This window comes from Lutra lutra, chromosome 17 (genome assembly GCF_902655055.1).
Source record: "Lutra lutra chromosome 17, mLutLut1.2, whole genome shotgun sequence".
Classification (NCBI taxonomy): Eukaryota; Metazoa; Chordata; class Mammalia; order Carnivora; family Mustelidae; genus Lutra; species Lutra lutra.
In genome coordinates, this window is record NC_062294.1 from 4,773,143 (window position 1) to 4,797,651 (window position 24,509).

Sequence of the window (24,509 nt, forward strand, 5' to 3'; positions counted from 1 at the left end):
AGGTAGAGAGCGGCTCACCCACCTGATGGTTTGATGCTGCAGGGAATCCGGGTCCGTGGCGTTCACGGTCAGGAGCACGCTGCCCACGGAGATGTTCTCCTGCCTGGTCACCGTCATGGGGTCCGGGTAGAAAACCGGACCCTCATTGACATCCAGGACGGTGATGTGGACTGTGGCCGTGGAGCTGGGGCCGTAGGAGACGTCGGGCACCAGCGGGTCCTCATTTTCCACTTTGATCAGCAGGGTGTGAAAGGCGGAGATCTCGTAGTCCAGGGGCTGGAAAGCAGAGACGGGAGGCTCAGCATGTGTATCTGCTACAGAGGGCAGAAGGCGCCTTTGTCCCAGGTCCCTGCGACAGCCCACGAGCCGATGTGTGGGTGATCTGGGATGGAGCCAGGTTTTGTGGGCTAACGTGAATGCAGCATGGGGTCCTCCTGAAGGATATGCAACGTCCAGATACAGAATTGGGATGGAAGCTGGTAGTTTTTGTTTTGTTTTTTTGAGATTGAGAAGTGACAACACATGATGTGAGTCCAGAGTACTAGGGTCCCCGTCTGAGACCATCTAAAGATGACGCCCTCACCCCGCCGACATTACAAGTCTTCCTACCTGTAACCTGTAGCCCCACGACTCCGACACTCTGTGGGGCTCGGGCAGAAACAACTCTGAAACCTAAGCTTTGCCAACTATGGGGTCACCCTGCCTCGGTTACTATGAGGGGAGGTCGAGTGGAAAAGGCAGCCCCAAATTCTATCTTTAATGTTTCCATCTCCCTGGCCACAAGGGCTGAAGCTGGCTTCTGGACAGCAGGAAAAGGAGAGTTTCTCCTGGCGGGTGCATTTCCGGGGAGGGCGTGGCGTAGGGAAAAGGACTGGAGAGGATTGGAGACACGTGGGGTTAAGCCTCGGGGCCCTTCCCCACCTGAGGGCATTTAAAAACCTGCGGGCAATTTTCAATGGTCACCACGAGTAGGGGCTCTGTGGTCAGATACGGGGCAGGGATTACCAGACACATGGCCGTGCCTAAGAGGGACTCTACAGCATGATGGTGGATGGTCCTGGCTCCAGGGTCACTGAGATGCGGCCCACTCTAGGTGATTTCGCAAAGGGCTGGTAGAATCCGCCTCCCCCAGCGGCTGTGCAGAGTAAATCAGATCACGTTCAGGAGACCCCACTGCTGACATTATTAATATAGGGGTCCTGCCCATCATGTACCACACAGACGACATTCACCTGGCCACTTTCCAAACCATGGGATGACGCACGAGTCACATTTCCCGTCACTGAGGGCGTGTGGGAAGACATTTAGGTCAGATGAGGGCAGGCTGTTTATTTCAAGTAATTTTCCTCATGTTGACTGGGACGATGGGTAGCTAATGCCTCAGACCCAGGACACATGGATGCTCTTGCTGGAAGGACAGGACCAAAGTGAGTGCGGGGAGTCGGTTCGCACTCGACCAAAAGGAAGCAAAAGGTGGGCAGGTTGTAAGGGCCATGGGGAGTGGCAGCAGCGTGAGACCGCGAAGCTGGGCAGAGAGCCCTGCACACACACACACATACACACACACGCACATGCACACTCACAGAAAATGCTTCCTGATGGTAACAGGACTCTCTCTCCGCACCTGCAACAACTCCCAGAGGGACTTACAGTGTTAACAGGTGTAACGCTCCTAGCACTGAGGAGCTACCCAGTTAGATGTTGGTCCCATCCCTATAACACAAGAATATCTCACCCTCCATCCCTCTCCAGTAAGAGATTTCTGTCCGTCCCGAGTGACGCCCCAAATTCATGACCTCGGCAACATACATTTCAAACTGAGGCCCAGGGTGTTGCCATGCTCGGAAGACATTTATCCCAAATCTAGCCCAACTGATTTTTCTACCACGATGGAAAAGCCACCAGGCTGGGGTTTCTTCCGTTTGTGAGCTCCACGGGACTTGGAGCAGCAGAATTTGGGCCTGGAGTTGAGGCTGACATGGTGAGTGGGAGGGTTGGGCCACTTGCTGCATGGAGTGGGGCAGACCCAGGCAGGGAGAGAAGATCGGGGTCCCCAGAGGAGTGGTCTGGCTTATTTACACATGACCTTTACATAGTATGGCTAAAATGCGTGTTTCTTTACATGGTAGGTACAAGTGTGTACGTTTCTGTTGGATCTGTACACGTGTGCCCATATAGTAAACACACACATGTGTGTTTTTACATGTCAGATGTGCATGTGCGTGTATGTGAGCGAATGTGTGTATGATAGGGGTGTGTGTGTGTGTGTGTATGATAGGTTCCCTGAGACTCTAGCCAAGTCTGGAAGCAGAGCCTGAGGCAGGGATTTGGAGCACGATGTACTGGCGTGCCTTCTCAGAAGAAGAAGGGAGCAGGGATGTGGTCTCTGCTGGAGTCCAGCTGCGGCCCAGTGCCAGGGGAGCTCTGGAACTTTCCCTGATTGCCAAATCAGTCCCATCTCAGGGGGGTGGGTGGCCTTTTGCCTCCCTCTGCAGTCAGGTGCCGGCTGCAGGCTCTCTCCAGCGGGCAGAGCTTGGCCTGCATTCCCTTCGGTGGGCTGTTCTGCTGGGAAGATGGAGGCTGGGAGCCAGCACTCAGGGCTCTGGGAGTGTCTGCTCCCACCTAGTCAGGAGCCCTGGTGGGTGCATTAGTTTCCTAGGGCTGCCTGATGAAGGACTGTGTAGCTTAATAATACAGAAATCAACTGTTTCACAGTCCTGGAGACCAGAAAGCACAAAATCAAATGGGAATGGGGCTGTGCTGGCTCTGAGAACTTTGGGGGGAACTTCCCTGCCTCTCCCCGGGGTTCCATGGCCTGCAGCCACCCTACTCCCATCTCTTCCTCCGTGGCCATACAGCCCTATCCCTGAGTGTCCCTGTCATCTCCTCACACGAATACGGTCCTGCTGGAGGGGGGCTCACCCACTCCACCATGACCTCAACTAATCACATCTGCAGTGACTCTATTTGCAAATATGGCCACATTCAGGAGGGCCGGGGGTAAGGACTTCAAAATATCTTTTCTTGGGGGACACAGTTCAATCCATACTGGTGGGGCTCACCCATGGCTCCCCGACCCCCACAATATACATGTCTGGTTTTTACCACTGCCCTTCATTCCATCCCACGACATTATTTATCCCTTACAGTGCACCTACTGTGTGCTAGGAGGGCTCTGTGAGTGTCAATGCACCCGGTCCTCACTTTATGTTATAATAGCAGGTGTTTTTAGTCCCCTTTCCTCCATGAGGGAACAGGCTCAGAGAGGTTGAGTAACTCAGTCACAGTCACACAGCTAATAAGCAGCACTGAGCCACGCTTTGGCCCGGAGAGTGTGATGAGAAAGGAAGGAGAACTGACATCCCCTGGGCGCCACACTGGCCTCGGAGGGTTTGAGAAGTGATCAGTGCACAGAGGGAGGGCAGAGGGGCAGTGAGTCATACAGTGTCTTTCTGGAGGGCAGGGCCACTTGAGCGCTCGTTCCCATCTGCACTGTGCCTGGCTATAATAATTCCAGCCGTGGGTTTCCCTGGGCAGGCCACTGGGAGCTGGTGCAACGTGGCTCTCTCCTCCGGGACGTTGCCCTGGCTCCTCCCGGACGTTGCCCTGGCTGAAGAGGCCCTCCCTCATCTGGGGCATATGACTTTAGTGATGTGATCTGTGTGATGCAGGGTCTCTAGGTCAGGGAGGGGAGGAAATTGGAAACATTTCTGATAAAGTTCCAGAGATCCCACCTAATTACTATTTCACCAAGTGTCAAGTGAGGGTGTGGACAAGCATCATGGAGTCTTTATAGGCTAGGAAGGCCAGCCCACACGGGAAGCGTAAAGAACCTGGGGTTTGCTGTCTGGAAGAGGGAGGGTTTGAAAGTGATCCAACAGTGATTTGCAAGCCTATTATGGGTTTGGGGATCACGGCTTTCTGGATATTTCCATCTCCTCCAGGGACAGAAGAGATAATACACTTAAAATGCAAGGTAGATTATGTTCAGTGGAAAGGGTAACTCTCTGACAGTTTTGGAATAGGTTTACAAAGCAACTAAGAGCATTGCTGAGCAGAAGGTTTTAAAGAGGAAAGAGGTACTTGCTTTCCAGAACTGTTAGGATTTGGTCCTGCAGGGAGGAGGGACTACCCTGGGAGCCACACTTTTGTAATTTTCGCTCATTTTTTTTTTTTTTTAATAATTTTTGCTCAGTCTTCTTTTTGCTCATTTTTTTTGGTAATTTTTGCTCATTCTTCAGTATGCTCACTGCTAACTGGTTAGGGCACAACAGCTCAATGCCCAGTGACCATGCCCACCCCGTGCTCCCCTACCCATTTCTTCCTGCGGAGGCCCCAAAAGCCAGATTTGTACTTCCTATCCTTCCTTGCAGCTGGGATGGGCCCGTGTTATCTGGCCAATAATATGTCATGGGAAATTATCTGAGAAACCACTGGAAAAGATATTTCCTTCCCTGAGGAGAGGAGAGGGCACTTAAGAGCACTCTCTCGTGTTTGCCTGGCTGCCTTCTTGCTACCTGCCTTAGAACACAGAGGGAAGATGTGATGCCCAGGGCTTTGGCAGCCACTTTGTGTCCACGAGGAAAAAAGCCAGAAGCATTTACAGAGCCCCCTGCTGGTTCTCTGACCCCTAGAGCTGCCAGCCAATCCTAGACGGACCTATCTTCATCTACTTATGGAAATCACTAAATTCTCTTTATTATTTAAGCCACTATCAGCCTGGTATTCTCTTAGTTGACCTGAGGACATTCCTAATGAATGCCCTCAGGGAAGGCTGTGGAAATTTGTATGGGACCCTGCACAATAACGACCTCCCAGTATGACCCCCAGCGGATCCCTGGAACCTTATGGGACAAAAGGGACTTCACAGATGTGAGTGAGCTCAGGACCTCATGGGGGGAGGATCCTGGATTATACACGTGGAACGCTGGAGTCACAGGGGTCCTTAAAGGAAGGAGGCAAGGAAGTCAGAGGAAGAAATAGGAGACAGGAACAGAGAAAAATAGAATAATGCTACCTTTGTCCTAGAGATATGAGAAAGGGCCACAGGCCAAGGAAGGTGGATGGCCTCCAGCCGCTGGGGAAGATAAGGACAGGGCTGGTCCCTTAGAGCCTCCAAGAGCCTCCTCAGCCCTGTGAAGCTGATTTTGGAGCTCTGGCCTCCAAAATTTAGATAAGAGACTGTAAGTCTGCATAGCCTAAGGCCACCGAGGGTGTGGTCATTTGTGATGGCAGCCCCAGGACAGGACTTGGGCTACAAGGGCCAGTTGCTGTTTATTTCCTGTTGTTTTTTTTCTTTTTTAAAGATTTTGTTTATTCATTTGACAGACAGAGATCACAAGTAGGCAAAGAGGCAGGCAGAGAGAGAGGAGGAAGCAGGGTCCCTGCCCAGCAGAGAGCCGGATACGGGGCTCAATCCCAGGACTCTGGGATCATGACCTGAGCCGAAGGCAGAGGCTTTAACCCACTGAGCCACCCAGGCGCCCCTATCTCCTGTTTTTAAGAGAATAACCAGGTCTCTGCTCAGATTGACTAAAAAGACAAGTAATGATCCACATTTTTGATCAGAGATCTTTAGAAAAACCTTTGCATGTCCTGTTTTGCATATCTTAGATAATTCAGTATCAATCATATGGAAAATCTCGTTTAAAAATTAACTTGGTTTCTTTTTAAGGTTACACATATGTTTGAGTTTCCTAGAACCTGTGAAACAGGTTGGTTTTGTGGCCGTGAGGATATAAATACACCCTTAAGCCCTGAGCCTTTTTCTTTTTCAACCCCAGGAGGAGGAGACTAGGGCTGCCTTCTCCTTGACCTTCCCCAGCGGGGAGACCCTCTGTCTGGTGAGGAGGGAGGAGCAGAGGAAGCGTCCTTACTTTGACAACGGACAGCATCCCCTCGTTGGTCTGAGGGTTGGTGTGGATCTCGAAGCTCTGGCCCGGATTTCCGTTGATGATGGTGTAGGCAGCCCTCCATGCGCCTGTGGCGGGGTCGTCCTTGTCCTCAACTGTCAAGTTGACGATAACCCCCACGGCTCCTTCCTCCACGGTGGCTTGAAACTGCACACAGAGCAAGTGGTTACGGTCACTATTTGGTAAAAACAGCATCGACCCTTTACGGAGACTTTCCCACAGTGGGTGGGAAAGTGGGTCTGTGACCCACATCCCCTCGTTTCACAGTGAACAGTGCAGGAGAGTTATGCTGCCATGCCCAGCCGAGCTGGCAGACGGTCCATTCCTCCCCTTGGCCTTCCCTGTGCGGAGCTGAGGCCGGGAGACTGCCTTCTCTTCTACTGAAAGTGGCCGGAAATGATGCTCGGCGGCTGGGAGCAGCTAGCCCTTCTCGGTGCCTTTCTTTCCATCTGTCTACACACAGACAACCCTAGGACCCAAGGGCAGGGTGCGGCCACAGGGGTAAGAATGTGGGTCCTGGGTCCCCTCACCTATCATGAGCCGTTGTTGAAAAAGAAATAGACTTCTACAGAATGGGAGCCTTTATACAATTTTGTGTGTCTTTGCTCTTGCGACTTCGCTGACCTTAAACAACAAGGTCACTGGGGACCCAGGGCTCCTCCCTTGCAGGTGGGGGGGACTGGAGCTGAAACCTGGGGTTTGACTCCATGGCCTCTGCTTACTTGCACCATCTAAAGAAGAGAGTTGATTTCATCCACGCTACCTCTTCCCCACAACAAGGAGGACTTTAAAAACCCATTTTCCAAGGAAACATATAAATCAGTTGTTTGGAGCCTTGTTGTACCTGTGTTTTTATTGTAATACATCTCCAGTACTTGTTGCAAGTAGGTGTGGTGAAAATAAATCAATAAATGAAAAATCAGCTTTCCCATAGATAATTTCGTGAGCTACCATCAGCACATTCCTTTGAGCTGGAAGCATAAAGTATTGTTTTAGTGCTCACCTCTGACACACTACAGGTGAATAGTAATCTGTTTGCAAATATTTTACAAACAAGTAATACCAATAAGCTGACAAGAAGAAGAAATATCTTGGAATTTCAATTAGTAGGAAAGGGAGTCTCGAGACAGTGAGGCGATGTCAGAAAGCCCTTGTGTTCAAAGAGAAGTAATTTGAGAAATGGGGTTTCAAAAGCAGTGGCTGATTAATTGACTTGCAAATCATTAATCATAGGCCTTAATCTTGATGCCTTGGGGGGCTGGGGTGGGGACGGGAACTAATTTGTCTACCACACCTCAGCAAACCTGGGTGGGTTGTTTCCTTTCTGTGAAAGGGATGCTGGGAAATTCTTGGAACCTGATGGCAGGATGGGAAGCAGCTAGAGCAGGGAGGGGCGGGGAGGATGCTGTCACACAGACAGGGCTTCAGGCGACATTGTTGACCTGATTCCTGTCTAAGTAGTCCTCTCTTCTAGCTTTCCCTCTTTCCCACAAAAATCAGGGAATTCCTAAGCTTAAATCTAGATGTGGTTCTCAGCCCTGTCTGCACATTGGACTGTCTTCGAGAAACCCCTCTTTTTTTTTTTTTTTTTTTTTTTTTTTTTAAATAACTGGGCCCTATTCTAATTCAGTGGGTTTGGAGGTAAGGTCTGAGATTAAGGATTTTCTTAACCTGCCCTGGTAATTCTAGTATGCAGTTCAGTTGACAGAAGCATGACAGAGTCCAAGGTCAAGAACAGGAAGCAGGTGTCAGTGTTGAGAGAGGCTGTCTGAGCTCTGTGCTGAGGGCCCGTGGGGGATCTGTGGCTCAGCGGGAAGGAACACTGGGATCAACCCCATCTGTCGGCCGCGTGCCCATGAGGCTATCTAATCTCTCCAGATATGGATGAAGAAAGAGGCACAGAGAAGGAAGGAAAGTCCAGAGTTGTTCAGTGAACCAAAGGTCAAATCCGTGCCTCCTGGATTCCTGTTATCTCCGCTTATAATAAGTTCTATTACTCAAGACCCCCATCGCTGAGGCCCCCCCTTCACCCCTGCTGTGGTCTAGCCACTGATCACACCAGACCTCAGCTCATGACCTGTCCTCGTGTCTCGTCTGACACCTGTACCTTGGGACACCAGGGGGCAATGATGCGGGCACAGGGAGGGCCGGGACTGGAGGATGCTGCCATCCATCCATCTGATACAGGCACAGGTACACCCAGGACCGAGGTGAGGGGCTGCTTTGTCAGAGTGGACGGGGGTCACATTGCGGGTGAAGACACAGAACACATCATGATTGGAGGGGGCTGGAGGCTCAGTGAGGGCTGTCTTGTCCACAGCTTTCTCTCTGGCCCCTCACACGATGGTAGGTGCAGTGAGGGGACCCAGTAAATATTTGTTGAATGAGTCTGTCGTCTTAAATATGGGAGGTGGGATCTGGCATCAAAGGCTGGGATAGAGAGGACATGTGAGGGCTGCAGCTCTACGGGAGCAGTAAGAGGGACCTGCTGGCTGACTGATGCCTGACCCTGCCATGTGCTGGATGTTCCAGAAGGGCAGGGATGGACTGATCTCCCTTGTTCTCCAGGACATCAGTAGCACAGCCGCCTTATGACATTCATGGATCTTAGGTACTTTTACCTTCATTGGCCCTTCCTACTGGAATAGATTTTCACAGGTTTTTAAATTTTCTTTTATTTTTTTTTTCCTGATATGAGGGAAAAAAATTAAAATTTTCTTTGACCCTGAAAGTTCTTGTTCTGGTTTTAGGACCCTCAGCACTGTGCTTCTGGCACCTGATGGGTGACTCATTTCTGATCCCCAGTATGTAGCACAGCGCTGGACACATGAAGATCTGATGGATGGATAGAGGAATGGGTGGATGGATGGGTGGATTTGTAAAATTAATATTTAGGCCAGGTCTAAGTGGGAAAAATCTGTGCAGCTTTTCCCAGGACACTTTTTTTCTAAAGTGTCTGTGGCACCTACCATAGGGGCTGGCATAGAAGACTCTTTTAGTGTGTGAACAAATGACTCCAAAGGGAATAACGTAGGATTTTTTTTGGAATTCTTACAGTGTGTATTGTGGCCTGATGCATCCTTAGATGGAGTAATATGTCCACAGCTACATTTACCTACCATCCACCCACCCATCCATCATCCACCCATCCATCATCCAATCCCCACCCATCATTTTCCATCTGTTCCCCATCCACCCTCCATCCCACATCTATCCATCCATCTATCCATTTATCTGCCTTCCATCTATCATCCATCCATCCATCCATCCATCCATTCTCCATCCCTGCATTTATCCACCCATCCATCCATTATCTATTAACCCACCCATCCATCCATCCATCCATCCATCCATCCATCCGTCGTCCATACAACCATCCATCCACCCAACCATCCATCCATCCAACCATCCATCCATCCATCCATCCATCCTCCATCATCTACCCATCCATCCATTTTCCATCTACCCATCCATTTATCTATTCATCTATCCATCATTCTCTATCCATTCACCCATCCATCCATTTATCTTCCTTCCTTCCATCTATCCATCCATCTTCCAGACACACAGATAGCCAACAATTATTGGGTGAGTGGCTTCTATGTGCCAAGCATGATATAGTCTAAATTCTAGGGATATGCTAGAAAACAAAATAGACACAGCACATGTATGATTATAAAACTGTGCTAAATGTTGGGAAAAAAGTAACACTGAGCCTGTTGCTTGAAAGGGGAGTGGTGAGAGGGTCTGGGTGCCCAGTCTGGGGAGAGTCATTAGGGAGGAATTCCCTGAGAACTGAAAGCAGATGGGGAGTTAATAAGGGGCCAGTGGTGGAGGGAGCACGGTACATTTGTAGAACCGAGGGAAGGTGGGTGTGGCTGGAGTGCAGGGAAGGGCTGGAGAGAACTTTTTGCCATTGGGTTCCAGAGGAGGATAGAGTCAGGTCAGGCAGCACTTTGGGGGTCACAGAAAGGCATTTGGAATTTACCTTCAAAGTAAAGTGGAGTCTAGTCAAGAAACTGGGTTATGTTTAAATCTACTCTTGAGAGAATTCAGAAAAAAAAAACTTTAAATATAGAAAACATTCAACACAATTATTATAGTCTTTGTTAAGACCATTATCTGATTCTTGCATAAACTACAAAGCCAGTTTCCTTGAGCATCCATTTAGAAACTCATTATTGCTTAATTAAATACTCATTCTATTAATTCTATTCAATGTTTTAACCCCATTATGTAATTCAAGATGGAAAATTAAATAGATTAAAATGAAATAGTACCATTTTATATTTCGATAGCAATGCTCACTTTGTGATTTAAAAACAACAGACAGACATTAATTTAGCATACCAGAGCAGGAGGAATTATTGATTGTAACATTAGTTCCTTTAATTGGAAAAAATAGATAAAGTCACTTTTCTGTTAAACTGTGTGGCAAATCAAATACCAGACGCAAAATGTATTTTTACATAATCAGTGTGGGTGACTGGCTTGGGACATACTGAGGCTCATTAGACCTCTCCCTTGTATTCAGAACTGAGTATTTCCTTCTGCTTTCTTTGAGAACATGGGGTGAGTTTTGTGATGGACCTTTAGGAAGAGAATGCCTGGACCTTCCAGAAAGGTCATCCATCACCAGGGGGAAGAGGGGTTTCCATTTTATTTTACACCAAGAATAAATTCTCTTCCTCATTGAGCAAATGGTTGGTTTTAGGTTAAGGTTAACCTGAAATTTGAAATAATAATCAGCAGGGTAGAAAGCCACAGGTGGCAAAGAAGTGACAGTGTGTGACTTTTAAGGGACTGGACATCTACATGCTTGCATGTTTGACAACTGGATTCCAGGTTCATGAACTGTCAACCATGATGTTTCATAGATGGTGAACTTGACAAGTTTGATCTAATTATTTGGGCCCTGGCTTTGGGAAATTAAACGATAAATTCTCCAAAAGTTTTATAAACTTGAATTTCTCTTTGTGAGGTTAAAAGCATGCAGGGCAGATCATCAGACATTTAACTTGCAAATAATTTTATGAGTCTATATTTACATAAAGGATAGAGCTCATTGGAAAAATCTGATCTTTTGCTGATAGCCTAATGGGTAGAGACTGTGATTGCTAAGAATATGATATTATGTTCAAGGATCTTGGTACATTGCCTGGTATAGGGTAAGGACTCAGCATTTGTTAGTGAGGATGTTGATGATGGGATTTGTTTTGTATCGTATGAAATTCTTACTAGTAAATTGAGGGTATGGCTCAAATTCTTGTGACCCTTTCTGTACTTATGGTCTGCCTTTTAACGTATAATCCACAAAGATACTTGCAATTGGTGTCAAAAAGCTCTTCTCTTTTCAGTTATGTATATCTGACACTCATATCCTTGCTTATCCCTGATTTTTCTCTAACAACAGGCCCTTTATTGCCAAGCAAATGATGTTAACCTATAGCACCCACATTTAGAAGGGATGGCTGTATTAGGTACCTGGTTTCCTCTATCTACGATTAGGATTCACCCCAGGATATAGAAAAATGAAAGAACTCCTTCTAGTAAATATCCTTTAAGGGCCTACTACATGCCGAGGAGTCCACCAGAGGCAGGAAATATAGCAGTAAGTGAAAGAGACACTATTCTCTCTCCTCAGGGGCTTGGAGCTCAGGAGACTGACACATTTCCTCCCACTCACCCCCTTTCTTTATATGTTTTGTTGATCCATGACATATCCAACCATATTGTTTTCTACCATTTCTCCACTGTCACACATCCAAAGCTGCACCTGTAGCCAATTACAGATGCTTTTACTTTTGCACATGATCTAATTTCCAGCTAATGGTCATTTCAATAAATGGTGGTAGATTATTTGGATGGCCATATGGAAAGAATGATGAATCTTGATCCCTACCTCACACCATACACAACATGTGGAAGGTACAACTGCAGAGGTTTTAATAGAAAACATACGGGGACATTTTAATTCACCTTACAGTTAATGTATATGAGCACTCTATATCTATGTAATACATAAAATACTTTACGTACATAAAATAATACAAAAATACAAAATATAATTATGTATGTGAAGTTCACATAATAGAATATACATAATATTTAAATAAAAATTTTAACAAGTACACAGAGTTTTTTTTTTTTTTTTAAGATTTTATTTATTTGACAGAGAGAGAGATCACAAGTAGAGAGAGAGAGAGAGGAGGAGGCAGGCTCCCTGCCTAGCAGAGAGCCTGATGTGGGACTTGATCTCAGAACCCTGAGATCAGGACCTGAGCTGAAAGCAGAGGCTTAACCCACTGAGTCACCCAGGCAGCCCCAGTACACGGAGTTTTAATAAAAGTTCATTTAGTATTTTAAAGAAGACTTTATGTCTAAGAAATGATTAACAACAGAGAACCACATGGGTCTCTGAAGGTCCTTGGCTGAAAACCTTCAGCCAGCCCTCAAGAACTGGACCTACTGAGTCCTTCCCTAGCCATGTCCCAACAGGACATGCATAGAGAGGCCCCAAAATGACTACAGAACCAAGATGGGAGGAGAACATACAGGAGCCCACCAGACCATAATGGCCCCAGACATTGCTATATTGGACTCTTTTCTCCACTTGGTTAAAATTCTGTCACCTCTAAACACCCCTTTCTCTTTGATGACTAGCAGTGGTGCCAGAACTTTGGTTTTCAACACTCATGGAAGACAATTCACACAGTGAGAAGTAAATCCAATGCTAGAGCCCTGGGTCCTAGAAACTATGATCAGAGACTTACTTCCCTGTCCTCTCAAGCAGAGACAGCTTGGGGCATGCGCCTCCCAGCTGTGAGCTTCAGGAGAATGAGGTTTTTGTCTCTGATCTTTCATAAGGTGAAAGCACTATAAGTAGACATTAAATTTTGTTTTTGTTTTGTTTTGTTTTGTTTTGTTTTTGAGGGAGTGCGAGCATACATGAGCACATGCATGTGTGAGTGGAGGGTGGGGGGGCAGAGGGAGAGGAAGAGAGAAAGAACCCTAAGCAGGCTTCACACTCCTCGATCCTAGGAGCTGTGAGATCATGACCTGAGCCGAAACCAGGAGTTGGACACTTAACCTACTGAGCCACCCAGGTGCCCCATTTTGGGACCATTTTTATTTTTTATTTTTATTATTTTTATTTTTATTTATTTTATTATTTTTATCTATGAAATAAATACCTAAAAGAAGATGATGTCCCTGTACATGTGACTGAGAATAGCGGCCATGTCGTCTCTCATCTCACGGAGAAAAAGACAAGTGAACGAACTGTAGTTCGGATGGCAGAAACAATAGAGTTCTACGTGCTGGTGGTCAGTGTTCCTTTTCTGAGGATCCTAAAAGAAGATGCCAGGCCCTGCTGAGAAGACTGCTCTAGAAGGCCGTTTGTGTCATGGGATCCCAGCTTCCTTGGCCAGAGCTGAATGGACCCAGGCGTGTGCCGACTCACAGGTGACCAATCCATTGTCTGCCACAGGAACAATCAAGGTGATTCTCTACGAGTGTGAACTCAGAGAAATAGAGGTTATAATCAGAGACCCTAAGTTTCTGAGTAGCTGAGCATGGGGTGACTTTTTTTTTTTTTGTCCCTGGGACACCGATTACTAGATGCAGAGAGAAGCAAAAGAATGGACACAATGAGAGAAAAATGGAGAGATCCCAGGGCACTCAAAAGACAAAAGACAGATGGGGAATCATCCTTGGTCTCCCACTGGTTTTCCAGCCCTGCCCCCATGCCCACGAGGTTCCCTACACCCCTTGTCTGCTGGATGCTTCTGGGCCTGTCAACAATGGTCCCATCTTCACCAGCCACTTTGAGTGGGTTTCTGCTCCTAATGCAGCCCTGAGGAAACCGGCTCTGGCAGATGTCTGCCATTCTCAGCAAGTAAATGTGGCCTTTTTGATGAAGATTTGGGTCCCACAGATGTCTCCTCAAGGATCCTTTTTCCCTTTGCTATGGAGAATTTCAAACATTTATAAAAGCAGCCAGAATAAAGAGCCCCTCGAGCCCACCATCAGGCTTCAGAGATTTTCAGCTCATGCCCCTCTGTGCTTCAGCTAAACACCCTCATCTCCCCATTCCCGTATCATCTGGCACAAGTCCCAGACGTATCATTGTATCTGTAAATATGTCACCGCGTGGCTCTAAAAGATAAAGCCTCTTTTTTTTTTAATTTATTTATTTGTCAGAGAGAGAGGGAGAGAGAGCAAGCACAGGCAGACAGAATGGCAGGCAGAGGCAGAGGGAGAAGCAGGCTCCCCGCCAAGCAAGGAGCCCGATGTGGGACTCGATCCCAGGACACTGGGATCATGACCTGAGCGGAAGGCAGCTGCTTAACCAACTGAGCCACCCAGGCGTCCCATAAAGCCTCTTTTTAAGAAAACATAATCAAAGTCCTTTCTTGATCCAACTAACATTAATTTCTTCTGATAATTACTGTTTTTCTTTTGTGCCAGATACTTTGATAAAAGCATTTGCATGTTCTCTCTGTTATGGAGAGAGAGAGTACCTACCCGCTCTGGGAAAGACAGCTATAAAGGGGCCTATTAGACCCCCCCCACTGTGTTGTCAGCGTTTTCTCAGTTCAACATTCAGGCCGGTGAAGAAGTGTAAATGGTTCAACAATGATAAGGGACCAACAGCCCAGCAACCGAGCCAAGAGCAGTCTCCAAGATTCCCTGGCATCCCAGGCAATGTGGTTCTCGATCTGGGGGTGGGGGCAAGGCAAAGATGCCCCAGGTTGGTGTGACCCAACCCCCCAGAGAAGCCCCGGACTGGAAGGAGAGCTCCGTGCCTGGGGGGCTGCCGTCTGTGGGTCCCCTTCTATCAGGAGGAAGGACCGAGCGTTCCCGGCTTTCTGGCTGTACAGGGGCAGGGCAATGGGCCAGTGGGCAAGGGAAGGAGACGGTATTCCCTGCACCCTCCGGTGGGGGTCATTCCCCTTTCCCGCCCCATGCATACGTCTCTGTGTCGGCGCATTCCCCATAAGGAGCTGCCTCATGTTGCAGCACATTGGAGGGGCTGAGCCAATGACTTTTTTTTTTTTTTAAAGATTTTATTTATTTATTTGATAGACAGAGATCACAAGTAGGCAGAGAGGCAGGCAGAGAGAGAGAGGAGGAAGCAGGCTCCTAGCTGAGCAGAGAGCCTGACACGGGGCTTGATCCCAGGACCCTGAGACCATGACCTGAGCTAAAGGCAGAGGCTTAACCCACTGAGCCACACAGGCGCCCCATGAGTCAATGACTTTCAAGGACAATGCCCAGCCAGGCCTGCTCTCTGGGGGCCCGGCAAGGCACCTGCTAATGCCCATTTCTTCCCCCCACCGTGATCTTGCTTGCAGAGGTCCCTCCAATCTGCCAAACACACACATCCACGCATGCTAGTGAAGCAGTGAGTTTTCAGGAAGAAGATGCTAGTGTAACTAAATGTGCCTTTTCCTCCACGGAACAAAATGATGGGGACACAAAGCCACTGAAGACCGACCGGAAACTAATGCAGTTGAGGGGTGGTTGTCAAACTGTGTTCCTGGGAATCAAGGACGTTTGAGGGATGGTACGGGAGTCCTTCCAATGGACCGGGCCCCCCCCCCCCCCCCATCCCTGAAACAGTAAGACTTAAACAACCTGCATCATGTTTGGTCTGTTTGGAGTTAGAGTTCCTGCTCAAGATTTTGCCTGAAAAAAAAAAAATGTTTTGCTGTAGAAAGAAGTTCGCACATCACTGCCTTTGGGAATTCGCATAATAAATATTACATCAGATAAAGAGAGAAAATTAAAATCAAGGAGCCAAGAGGCCCACATCCTTCCTTTTCTGAATGCCAGGTGTGGACACATTACTCCATCTGACAGTAGCATCTCTCCCTCACTAGAGTTTCGCTCTTTAAAAAAATGAAAGAGAAAGCAAAACGCATTCGTACATCTGACGAGATAATTGGAAAGTTTAATTTTGAGAAGCAGAGAGATTTTCTGTGGAGATATGCATCCAACCGCAGACACTGGAATCTGGATGAAGAATGACTTTTCTTTTTCAGGAGCAGCAGCACGGTGGGCTCCAAAGGCTTTGGGATTGGGTTGATGCAATTCTGCAAATGTGTAAGCGTGGGAACTTTGGTGAAGTGGGGGCACTTTTGGGCCTACCTTGAATTCGTGGGTAAATCTTATAATGTCTCTGAGTCCCCGTCTGATTCTCTGAGATATAGTGCATTGGACTAGAGCGCTAGGTTCTTAACACTCATTACATATCAGAATTGCTTACAAACCCTTAGAAACAGTGGATGACCCGGGGGCCCGCATTCACAGGATTTCCTAGGGTGAAGCCCAGGCATTGTTATGTCTCAAAGGTCCCCCACATGATCTCACTGAGCACAGCTGCTTGAGATGACTCTCAGGTCCCCTCCTGGTATTATGATCAGGGGTTAAGAAGAGCTTCATGATCTCCTCCAGCTCACAGTGGGTCCTAACAGATGAAGACCCCATCGTGGGAGCCAGAGGATGCCACTGGTGGAAAACCTTGAGAACTCTTCCTTCTACACTCGGCTCTACATGGGGTCATCGGAGGTACTAAGGGGAACAGTGGAATACATAGATTTGCCAATGAGATCACAGGGCTAGTGCCTGAAGGTCATGGTTTTCAGCATCTCGAACAGGAATCTGGTACCCATTAGTAGTTAGCCCATTCCCCTCCATCTGGCCCCTAACAGCTACAAATCTGCTATCGCCACGATTTGCCGTTACATTTCGTGCAAATGGAATCATGCGACAGGCGGCCTTGTGGGTCTGGCTTCTTGCACTGAGCTGAGTGCTTTCAAGGCTTGTCCGTGTCACAGCAGACATCAGGACTCCATTCCTTTTTATGGTTGAATGCTACCCCACTGTACGGACAGACCACAGTTCATAGACCCCTTCGTCCCCTGATCAACACGTGGGTTATTCCCTTTTTCTGGCCATGATGACTAATGCCGCCGTGAATGAATACAAGGTCTGGCGTGGACTTGGGTTTTCCCTGTTCCGGGTCGACAGCTAGATGTGGAGGAACTGGGACGTGTGCTAACTCCAGGTTGTCAGAGGTGTGGACTGAAGTCACTTGTCAACATGCGTGTAGATCTTACGCTCCCCCTTTCAAACACACGGGGCTGTGTCTGTCCTGCTGGCTGGCTTCCAGAACCTAGTGCCGCCTGGTCCCTTGGATGGGGAGAGGCTATACCTGAGAATAAGGCCTCCCCCGTTGAATGGTATTAGGTTTGGGAAGGGAGAAGTATCCATGTGGGCCCTGTTTCTTTCAAATCCTTTGGCCAACCCACTCGAAGCAGCCTCCTCCTTCCCACTTTGCACGGGGTACTTCACAGGGTAACAGAGACATGACACAGACCCCTGGAGCTCGTGGAGAGCGAGCCTTCCTCCCGACAAGCCACCTGCAGCCAGTTCTAACCAGACAATGTACGTCTTTAATCTCCCGAGCTGTGGGAAAATCGACACACTTGGTTAGGCTCCTGATGCTAACACCCCAGGATGCTAACACCCCAGCACAAATAAGGATAAGAGAAACCGTCTGCTTTCATTACAAGGGATTTGTACAAATTCATACGTGGAATTGACTTACAGCTTCTAATTTATATTTAAATCCCAAATATCTTAGTCGAAGCAACCACTCTCTATCCATCTTCTGTGTCTGGACCATTGATTCGTGCTTCAAATAGACCCCAGGGGCCCAGTTGTAATTCCCATCGGCATATCCACAAATTTCTTCCCAGAGGTGGCTTATGGAGTTTCGGAGAACATCGCGGTCCCACAGGGAGAAGAGATAGTTGGGAATCATTCCCTTGGGAATCAGCTCGGATGAGAGATGCAGGATGAGGAAAGTGATTCTCTGTCCTTTCCCTGCTCTGATACAGGATGGAGGGACAACGGAAGCCTGTGAGGGGACAAGGGTGCTCGATGGCCTTCCCTCACACTGACAGAGACAAACGAGCAAAGTGTCTCACGTTTAACGCCACAGAGAGCTCTATCATCTGTTGGCTGTGTGACTTTGGTCAAGAAACAACCTCTCTGTGTCTTGATTTTCTCATCCGCAAAATGAAAAATAATAAGGGTACATACTCTCATTGGGTTGTAACGATGATAAAGTGAGAATATTTATAAAGGCCTAGAGGCACGCCTGACACATAGGCCCTGTTACAATGAACACAGATGAAATGAGCAAAGAAATGAAGTTTGTTCCCCTGCACATGGGCGTAAGGAACGTGAGCAAAGAAATTAACTTGGCTCTTTGGGGAGATTTTTGGTTACAGTAGCCTAGCCTTGCTCAATTGTATTTCAATATAAAGTTCCCTTTCACATAAACTACTTAGAGTTGGTGCCAGTTAGAATCAGAAGTACCTTTTTTCCTGATTGCATTTTCTTTCTTTCTCTCTCTCTCTCTTTTAAAGATTTTATTTGTTTGACAGAGAGAGGGAGAGCAAGAGAGAGAGCACACAAGCAGGGGGAGCGGCAGGCAGAGGGAGAGGGAGAAGCAGGTTCCTCAATGATCAGGAGCCTGACATGGGACTCGATCCCAGGACCCCGGGATCATGACCTGAGCCGAAGGCAGACACTTAAGCGACTGAGTCACCCAGGCACCCCCGATCATATTTTCAATCTAACTTATGGTTTCTCAACTGCAACACTATTGACATTTTGGGTTGGATGATGATTTGTTCGGGGGGGGGGGGGCACTCAGCAGCCCCTGGGCCTCTGCCCACTGGATGCCAGGAGCGCCCACACTGCAACCATCAAAATCCAGACGCTGCCACGTCCCGTGGGGTGTGTGCGCAAGCGTGTGAACTCCTCCCTGGCTGAGAATCACTCATCCAGCTCAACCAGGCCAGGGGTCCCCTAGGACCATCCACCTCTAAATGGCAGCCCACCAGTCCCCCAAGACAAGATTTGTCATCTCGCTGGCCCCAGATTGAAGTCTCAGAGGAAAACGCTGAAATAGCATGATAACATTTTCTGGAGTAACTGAATCAGACATTGCCAGGAACACATTCAAGGGTAAAACCAGAGACTATAATTATTATGAAAATTATTGATGTAGTTTTCATTGCTCTACAATTTCTGAATTAGCGACGGATAATCCCTTTTATAAAAGAAGAAAGGTAGTTTTTCTTGCTTTCTATTCTTCCTGACATTCGCCCGCCTCTCGCTTTTCAATCAACATGCTTCACGCCCGTGTGTGGCCAGGGGACTCCGGCACCACACACAGACTCTGGGTGGTAGCTGCGCCACAAGGACGGACGGGCGGGCCTGCCACGGGGTGGTCCTGTCCCCCTGAGGGGCATTCTCAGGGGGGCCCCAGAAAATGAGGGCCATTTTCCACTTGGTCCAGTTGAAGCTGTGCTCAGACTCAAGCTTACACAGCAACGAGGGGTTATGGCCTGCGGGCCCAGGGCTTCTCCCCGCTCCTGAAACCCTCTCGACTGGAAGTGTGAGCCTTGGGCCAGGTGCTTGGGCATCACCCGGGAGCTGGTTAAAAATGCAGAGTCGGGGCCGCTCCCTAGACCTCCGGAATCAGAACCCAGGTGACAGGGAGCTGAGTCAGGCTGGCTGGCTTCCAGAACCTACTGCCACCTGGTCCAACTGAGAAGTTGCTTCCAAGCCCTTCCGCCCACAGCTGTCCTCGCTGGAAGCCAGAGAGGCCAGGGACCTGGTGGCCATGAACTCAGTAGTCCTCCCTCAGCATCCTCTCTTGGCGCCCTCCGTGCTCTGGCTGGAGGGCTCAGCTCCCTCCGGAGAAGGGGGAGCACCCCCCAGCTCCTCCTCAGGCTTGTTCCGCCTCCCTTACCCTCCTCTCAAGTCTGTAAACGCGTTGGAGACCCTTCAATGGAAACCAAGCAACACAACAAAGAAGGAGCAGCCTCAACTCTGCCCCCTACCGCCCCCCCCAAGAGGGGCCTGCAGTTCCTCCCCTCCCCCTCCACTGTGCAGTTGGGACTGAGCACTATATCCACATTTGCTGGGAGGGCTGCAGACCATGGAAATAAGCATTGGTCGTGTATTTGCAATCAAGGAACAATGTAACTGGTCAATGTTGAGATGTAATGAATGGAGAAAACATCCTGTTTAAGAATTCTTATTGGGTTGCTGAACAGGGGCTGGGACCCTCACCCCACCCCCTGCCCCCAGCGGACAAAACAGGCCCTTCCCAGTGTGGCTCCAGCTACCTGGACTGCTGCACCTGAGTGGCGCAGGGGGTGATGAGGAGGGGAAGGGGGCTGGGATTTGACTATGGAAAACAGGAAGTCTCAGAGAGTTCAGGGATTTTGAGTAAAGGTGCCATTTGCAGCTTGACTTTTCTCTGCCAAGTGACAGGGTGGGACAGTGGAAATTGCCAGGTGGTGTGGAGAGAGCCCGGGAGGGAGAGAAGCTAAGGGAGAGAGAGGGGAGAAAGAAAGAGATACACAAAAATAGGGGCAGGTGGAGGAGGAGAGGGAAGAGGGAGGGAGGGGGAGGAGGAAGGTGGGGGAGAGAAGGAGGAGGGGGGGAGAGAGGCTGGGGCAGTCCAGAAGACACAGGCTTGCAGGAGCAAAAGTGCTAGAGAGGCAGAACCAGCTGGGGAGGTAAAGAGGAAGAGGGAGGAGAGGTAAAGACAGAAGGTGATGGCAGAAGTGGGCAGAGGGGGAGGGAGAGCGGAAGATGTGGGGAGGGGTGGTTTAAAGTCTCGATGTTGCTTTTTTTAAATAAGAAAATTTGGGCAAATCCAGAGCTGTGTTCCTGCATTTTATCAGCATTCCAGGGGCCTTTGTTGGTAGTCGAGGAGAACAAAAATCTCCATATCAATAGAAACCCTGTGGTTCTGACCTACCCTCTGATCACTTCTAGCAACAACTGGGCACCCCGAGAGCCAGGATCAGATGGAGAGCCAGGATGGGTGGTGAAGCCCAGGACGGAGGGTGACAGTGACCACTGTCACCCCCCAGGAAAGACTCTGGCACGTCCTGGGCCCTGGCATTGCCCCTAGTCACTACCATGAAGTCGAATCTTTTTGCAACAGTTTCTAAAATCCGCGCGATAGGCAAATTTGGACCCCAACCCCCAGCCCCCCAAAAAAGCGACCCTTAGAAGTCTCCCTGAGTCCCCAGGGCTCTCACGGCCCTGGGAGTGCGGTTTGCTCTCAGGCTCCTTATAGAGAAAATCCATGAGTGAGTCCAAGAGCATCCGGCCAGGCTGGTGTGAGCTAATGTCTAGGGGACAGCATCCACGTCTTCCTTCCAAGGTCCTTCCCAGGTGCGGGCTTCCAGGGTCCCCACCACCCGCTAATTTGTTGCCCTTACCCAGTTCTGAACCCAAGCTACTTCTTGAGGGAATATCAGTTGTGAATCGGGGAGTCAACCAAAATTTGTGGCGGGGAGCCTCACTGCCCACCTTATATGAACTTCGTGTCCGTGACGCGTCTCAGACGGTGGCCCGCCCTTGGCCGGGGAACAGGGACCCTGGCAGAAATGGGGGTGGCTCCCTTTTCTGGGCCCCCAGATCTCTTCCTTTTTGGCTCTAGCACCCCTCTCAGCCGCGCAGCAGAAACATCAGCTTGCCAACGCCCACCACTGTGGGTGGCGCTTTTCTTCGCATGTCACAGGTGAGGGGGACAAGATGGGCCATTCGGGGGCTCACCTTCCAGAGATCCCTGAACATAGCAAAACCCACGACTGCCATTCCTCTGTCAAGAACGGCAACTTCCGAATGGAACACGGTCCCTTGACCGTTCAGCTTTGGGGAGGCTCAGAAGGGACTTGGTGTGACACGCGCAGGCACACGTGCACGGGCACACGCACCGTTGCAGGAAGCGAGCGTTGCCAAAGTGGGTCAAGTTGAGAGTCGTTGCTATGGCAGCGCAGCGGAAGAGGAGAAGCCTCCCGGGGCTAATGACAGGAGTGAGCTTCCATCCGGAACCTGCGAGCAACCTTCTACAGTCTGCACTTGGCGTGCGGGGTGGGGGGGGGGTTAATGTCACTTCCGCCCCAAGGAAGACAGGAGGCCTGAAGTCATGTGGTGGCGGGCAGCCCTCCACGCCCTCCCGGGAACAAAAGAACAGAAAGGATGGAGGCTAGCGAGTTGTTTAGCTCACGAGCTGGTGACCGAGTCAGGGGGGTACTGCCTTCCTCTGACAGAACACGCATCTGGATAAGAGGCCACCGGGGACGTGGCGGTGGGGGCGGGGTGTTGCATGGCTCTAGATTTGGGGAACGGGCTGCAGGAGGGGGACTGGGCTGAACCAGGCAAACTCAAATGGAGCAAGTCTATCAGCTTTTGCAAGAAATCCATGCCCCGCTGACGAACGGCGGGAAAAGGATGCTGAGCAGAGCGTAACAACGAAAGCTACCCTGTGTCCGCTGTCTCGAGTTGTGGGCTGACTGCTCACCCCGTGAGGTGGGTTCCACTCTGAGCCTTCAAGACCCGTTACTGGGCCGGGAAGTGCAGAGAGAGGATTCGCACCTGGTGTGGTCCGAGCCTGGAGTCTATGCGCTACTCCTTCTTGGCGGCTTTCAGAGAAGTTCCTGCAACGCCAAGAGACCTGTGCAAGTGGGTCAGACCGTCAGCCTCACTGTCCCCGTCTGCACGGTGCCAGGCCTCCTCTCGGGGGCGAGCGGGACAGCCATGGGCATGCCCCCGGGTGGTGGGGCTCGGGTGTAAAGACAGGAAGGGATCCACCATCTGGTTTCAAAGGAACGGCCCCAGGATTTTCAACTCAATTTTCCTCTCCCTTTTTCTTGCATGGGATGAAGAGAGGGACCTTTTGACTCCTTCGTTACCTTCATTGTCCAGGCACACCAAGGCTGTGCTGAGCTGAGTTTATAGGAAATGAGGCCGTCTCCTTCTGTTTTTGTCGCCCCTTCCCAGACCCCGCATCCCCCCACTGTGTCACCACCAACAGGCCACCTGCACGGACAAGCAAGTTCTATGCGGCTGCCGCTTCTGGTGGTCCGGGACTGCAACAGGGCAAGTGGGGGTGACTGTCCATCACCCACGGGGACCTCCCCACAGAGCTTTGCTCAGGAAGCCACACCTGGGTTACGGTACTTCGATATAGGGTAGCTCAGGGATGGCTAGAGGACTGGGGAGAGGGCTGGCAGCTGGTGGGGCATGGAAAGAAGTCCAGGGAGTTAGGTTCAAGGGTGGGTCTCTTACAGGTGGGGGTCCAGACAGAAGAGCCCAGAATACCCAGCTCCCTCCACATGGTATTAGCCCCTGGATCCCAGCTGAGCAGTGAGCTGTGGGGGATCCCTCACCTGCTCCCACTGGTTCCTTCCACACCTTGACTTTCCTTGGCTCCTCTTAGAAGCTCTGCTGCAGGTTCAGGTCGAAGCCCACAGAGCATGGGGCGTATGCGTTCCCATCTGCCCAGTGTGGCCCTGGGATCCCACTTCTCTGGGGCCCACCATTCTACCTCTGCTCTGCGCCCCAATGCAAGGAGCCTCCTGGACCATGACCCTCATCCTCTGTGTGCTGGCGGGAGCCCATTCACAGTGGGGAGGGCCTTCCTCCATCATCAGGGAGAAATCCACGCGAGTGCAGAAACCAGTGAGGCTCACGGGATGCGAAGGGGAAGGAAATTTGAAGGGACTTTGACCATATTCAAAAAAGGGTCATATGCTGCAATTTAAAATGCTCATATGAGAAAAAAAAAACAAAAAACAAACCCAAAACAAAACAAAACAAAACAAAAAGCTCACAGCTTTTGGACCAAGCATTTCACTTGTGAGGGTTTACCATATAAAACCCCTCATATATATGCGCAACGATACACATTCAGGCATTTTAATTGCTGTGATGTTCATAAAAGGGAAAACCAGGGACCACCAAAATGTCCATCAATAGGGGATCGATCAGGCTGTGGGCTGGGCTGCCTGTAGAACAGAACAGGATACCGTGTTATCGGAATGAATGAGGTGAGCTAACTGTTCCGCAATATTGATCAGAAGGAAATCTGTTGCTTTTGAGGATGCCAGCAACCTTGGGTTTACTTAGGAGAAATAAAACGTGCTAAGTTAGTGAAATTGGGAGAACACGGGCACTCCAGGGGCACATTTGAAGGCAGAGCTGAGGTAGATTATAGTTCTTGGACGGTAGAAGCCAAGGGCACAGTTGGAGCTCACGGGACTGCTGTGTGGGTGGGTGGGTGGGGGCCGTGGGCAGCTTCTGCTCCCCGTGGCCCTGGTTAAAGTCCCCCCCACAGGTGAAAGGTGTGAAAATGACAGGCCGTACGGAGGTTTGGCAACCAGTCCCCAGGGGAAGGGTGACATCTTTCTGCGGGACTCCCACTAGCGGAGGGGCTGGGGAGACTTGAGGGGGTGTGAATGAGCAGCCGTGCTGTGGACGAAGGATGAGGTCACGCGGGATCGCTTGAATCAAGACTGAGAGAACTCTGGGATGCTGGCGACACGCTCCGAGTCAGCCCTCGTGTGAGCAAACCAAGAGGCTGAGAGACCTCGCGTCTGGCCTTCCAGCCGGAAGGAACCAGGGCGAGGGAGGAACCCAGCCTCCCGAAGGCTTCTGCGAGCTGCCTCGAATTGCTAAACGGGGAGGGTTTCTCTGCCAGGATCCAAAGCA

At 49.7% G+C, this 24,509-nt stretch overlaps 1 protein-coding gene across 5 annotated transcripts in view; it reads right to left on the bottom strand.

The window, feature by feature from the left end:
* The window catches only part of CDH13 (cadherin 13), a 980,849-nt gene that overhangs the window by 80,539 nt on the left and 875,801 nt on the right, over positions 1-24,509 (bottom strand). For all 5 annotated transcript variants that reach the window (XM_047710889.1, XM_047710891.1, XM_047710890.1 and 2 more), the window contains 2 exons: positions 5,877-6,059; positions 23-276 (listed from right to left, as the gene is read on the bottom strand). In XM_047710889.1, the coding sequence (XP_047566845.1) occupies positions 23-276; positions 5,877-6,059 (437 nt within the window). The remainder of the gene's footprint in view (positions 1-22; positions 277-5,876; positions 6,060-24,509) is intronic.